At 60.4% G+C, this 2,835-nt stretch overlaps 1 protein-coding gene across 1 annotated transcript in view; it reads left to right on the top strand.

Moving 5' to 3' along the window:
• The window catches only part of LOC107104975 (serine/threonine-protein kinase MRCK beta-like), a 26,653-nt gene that overhangs the window by 9,277 nt on the left and 14,541 nt on the right, over window positions 1-2,835 (top strand). Inside the window, exons 8-15 of the mRNA XM_015405092.1 lie at window positions 472-579; window positions 657-790; window positions 868-1,110; window positions 1,225-1,335; window positions 1,411-1,658; window positions 1,740-1,845; window positions 1,913-2,037; window positions 2,114-2,219. Of these exons, the coding sequence (XP_015260578.1) occupies window positions 472-579; window positions 657-790; window positions 868-1,110; window positions 1,225-1,335; window positions 1,411-1,658; window positions 1,740-1,845; window positions 1,913-2,037; window positions 2,114-2,219 (1,181 nt within the window). The remainder of the gene's footprint in view (window positions 1-471; window positions 580-656; window positions 791-867; window positions 1,111-1,224; window positions 1,336-1,410; window positions 1,659-1,739; window positions 1,846-1,912; window positions 2,038-2,113; window positions 2,220-2,835) is intronic.

The raw sequence follows: 2,835 nt of genomic DNA, 5'->3' as shown, positions 1-2,835 counted from the left end.
CTGGTTCTAATCCGGTTCGTTTCCGTCTCTGATCTGGTTCTAATCCGGTTCGTTTCCGTCTCTGATCTGGTTCTAATCCGGTTCGTTTCCGTCTCTGATCTGGTTCTAATCAGATTCGTTTCCGTCTCTGATCTGGTTCTAATCTGGTCCGTTTCCTTCTCTGATCTGGTTCTAATCCGGTCCGTTCCAGTCTCTGATCTGATTCTAATCAGATTCGTTTCCGTCTATGATCTGGTGCTAATCCGGTCCGTTTCCTTCTCTGATCTGTCTCTAATCCGGTCCGTTTCCGTCTCTGATCTGGTTCTGATCCGGTCCGTTTCCGTCTCTGACCCTGTCTCTGCTCCGGTTCTGACCCGGTCCGTTTCCGTCCCTGACCCTGTCTCTGCTCCGGTTCTGACCCGGTGCGTTTCCGTCTCTGACCCTGTCTCTGCTCCGGTTCTGACCCGGTCCGGTTCCGTCTCTGACCCCCAGAGTCCACCCAGGCCCTGCAGGCTCCGCCCAGAGGAGGAACCGTACAGAGGGACAAAGAGATCAAGAAGCTGAACGAGGAGATCGAGCGTCTGAAGAAGAAGCTGGCAGGTCAGAAGGTGGCGGTCTCAGAGTTCTGGTGTCTGAGGCCCGGTTGGGTCCTGATCCGCTGTCCTGTGATGTGTCAGACTCTGATAGGCTGGAGCACCAGCTGGAGGAGGCCGTCACGCTCAGACAGGACTACGAGAGCTCCGCCTCCAAACTGCAGACCCTGGAGAGACAGGTGAAGACCCTGAGACAGGAGAAGGAGGACGTCCACAAGGTAAACGGCGCCGTCCTCGTCCGCTTCTGTCCCCGCTGCCTCAGCCTTCACCTCCACCCTCCTCTTCCTCCGAGCAGCAGCTGGCCGACTCCTTGGAGCGTCTCAGGAGCCAGAGCAAGGAGCTGAAGGAGGCGCACTCCCAGAGGAAGCTGGCCCTGCAGGAGTTCTCAGAGCTGTCGGAGCGCATGGCCGAGCTGCGCTCCTCCAAGCAGCGTCTGTCCCGTCAGCTCAGGGACAAGGAGGAGGAGATGGACGCCCTCCTGCAGAAGATGGACGCCCTGAGGCTGGAGATCCGCAAGACGGAGAAGAATCGGAAGGAGGTGAGGAGTCTCTCCAAAATAAGAGTCACAATAAAGCTGTGCTTTGGCCACCAGAGGGAGCCAGAGCTCCTGCTCCTTTCACAATAAGAGCCCTGCTGTCTGTGTGTTTGGCAGCTGGAGGCTCAGCTGGACGAGGCCAAGGCGGAGTCATCAAAGGAGAGGAAGCTGCGGGAAAACGGCGAGGTTTACTCCAAACAGCTGGAGGCGGAGCTACGCAGCCTTAAGGTGAGGAGGCAGAACCGCCTCCCCTCTGTCAGGACCTCAGCACGGCCCTCAGGGTCAGCCCCATTCTGCTTTCAGTCCCAGCAGGGTCGAGGGGCGGCAGGCGGAGGAGGGGCGGAGTCTCAGCAGGAGCTGTCCCGTCTGAAGGCGGAGCTGGACAAGAAGGTTCTGTTCTACGAGGAGGAGCTGCTGAGGAAGGACTCCGCCCACTCCGGCGAGATCAAGACTCTGCGCAAAGACCTGCAGGAGTCCGAGGGGGCGCGGCTCGCCGCCAACAAGGAGCTGCTGCAGCTCCGAGACAAGCTGGACAAAGCCAACAGGGACAGGCGAGTCCTGGAGGACGGGGGTTCTGGATCGGGTCCTGGTCCGGCTCCGGTTCTGAACCGGCTGTGTGTGTGACTCTGCAGGCAGAACGAGATGGACGAGGCCGTGGCGGCTCTGAAGGAGAAACACGAGCGCGAGAAGAACATGCTGACCGAGGAGAACCGCAAGCTGACGGCGGAGACGGACAAGGTGAGCGGCTGCAGAACCCCGACCAGAACCAGCGTCGGCCCGGTTCTAATCCCATCCTCTCCTGCAGCTGTGTTCCTTCGTGGACAACCTGACGGCCCAGAACCGGCAGCTGGAGGACGACCTGCAGGACCTGTCCTCCAAGAAGGAGAGCGTGTCCCACTGGGAGGCCCAGATCGCAGAGATCATCCAGTGGTGAGTGACCCGTGTCATCAGAACCGCCGCCCACCAGGGGGAGCTGTGCCTCTAAGCTGCTGGTTTCTGTGCTCAGGGTCAGCGACGAGAAGGACGCCCGCGGCTACCTGCAGGCCTTGGCCACCAAGATGACGGAGGAGCTGGAGACGCTCCGCAGCTCCAGCCTGGGGAGCAGACCTCAGGTACCGAACCGGACCGCCCAGAACCGCTCGGAACCACTCAGGACCGCTCAGAGCCGCTCAGGACCGCTCAGAACCGCTCAGGACTGCTCAGGACCACTCAGAACCGCCCAGAACCGCTCAGAACCGCCCAGAACCGCTCAGAACCGCTCAGGACTGCTCAGGANGACTGCTCAGGACCACTCAGAACCGCCCAGAACCGCTCAGAACCGCCCAGAACCGCTCAGAACCGCTCAGGACTGCTCAGGACCACTCAGAACCGCTCAGAACCGCCCAGAACCGCTCGGAACCGCTCAGAACCGCCCAGAACCGCTCGGAACCGCTCAGGACCGCTCAGAACCGCCCAGAACCGCTCGGAACCGCTCAGGACCGCGGGCCTTTGGGTCCAGCTCATGTTTTAGGATCCAGCCAGACACAGGCTTTTATTGTGAAGGAGGCAGGGCGTTATTTGACCCGCTGGTGACATCAGAACCGGCCTGGGTCAGCAGAGGCCACGCCTTCTCAGAGGCGTTGGCCTCCTATTGGTCTAGAGTTTGATGGACCTGCAGCTCCATGTGGACCATCGATGGGTCACTGGAGGGAGGAGTGCTGGTTCCTGTAGAGCTGGGTGGCTGATCAA

Source organism: Cyprinodon variegatus, unplaced genomic scaffold (genome assembly GCF_000732505.1).
Source record: "Cyprinodon variegatus isolate N-32 unplaced genomic scaffold, C_variegatus-1.0 Scaffold1982, whole genome shotgun sequence".
NCBI classification, from domain to species: domain Eukaryota; kingdom Metazoa; phylum Chordata; class Actinopteri; order Cyprinodontiformes; family Cyprinodontidae; genus Cyprinodon; species Cyprinodon variegatus.
This window is presented reverse-complemented; position numbering and strand designations above follow the sequence as displayed.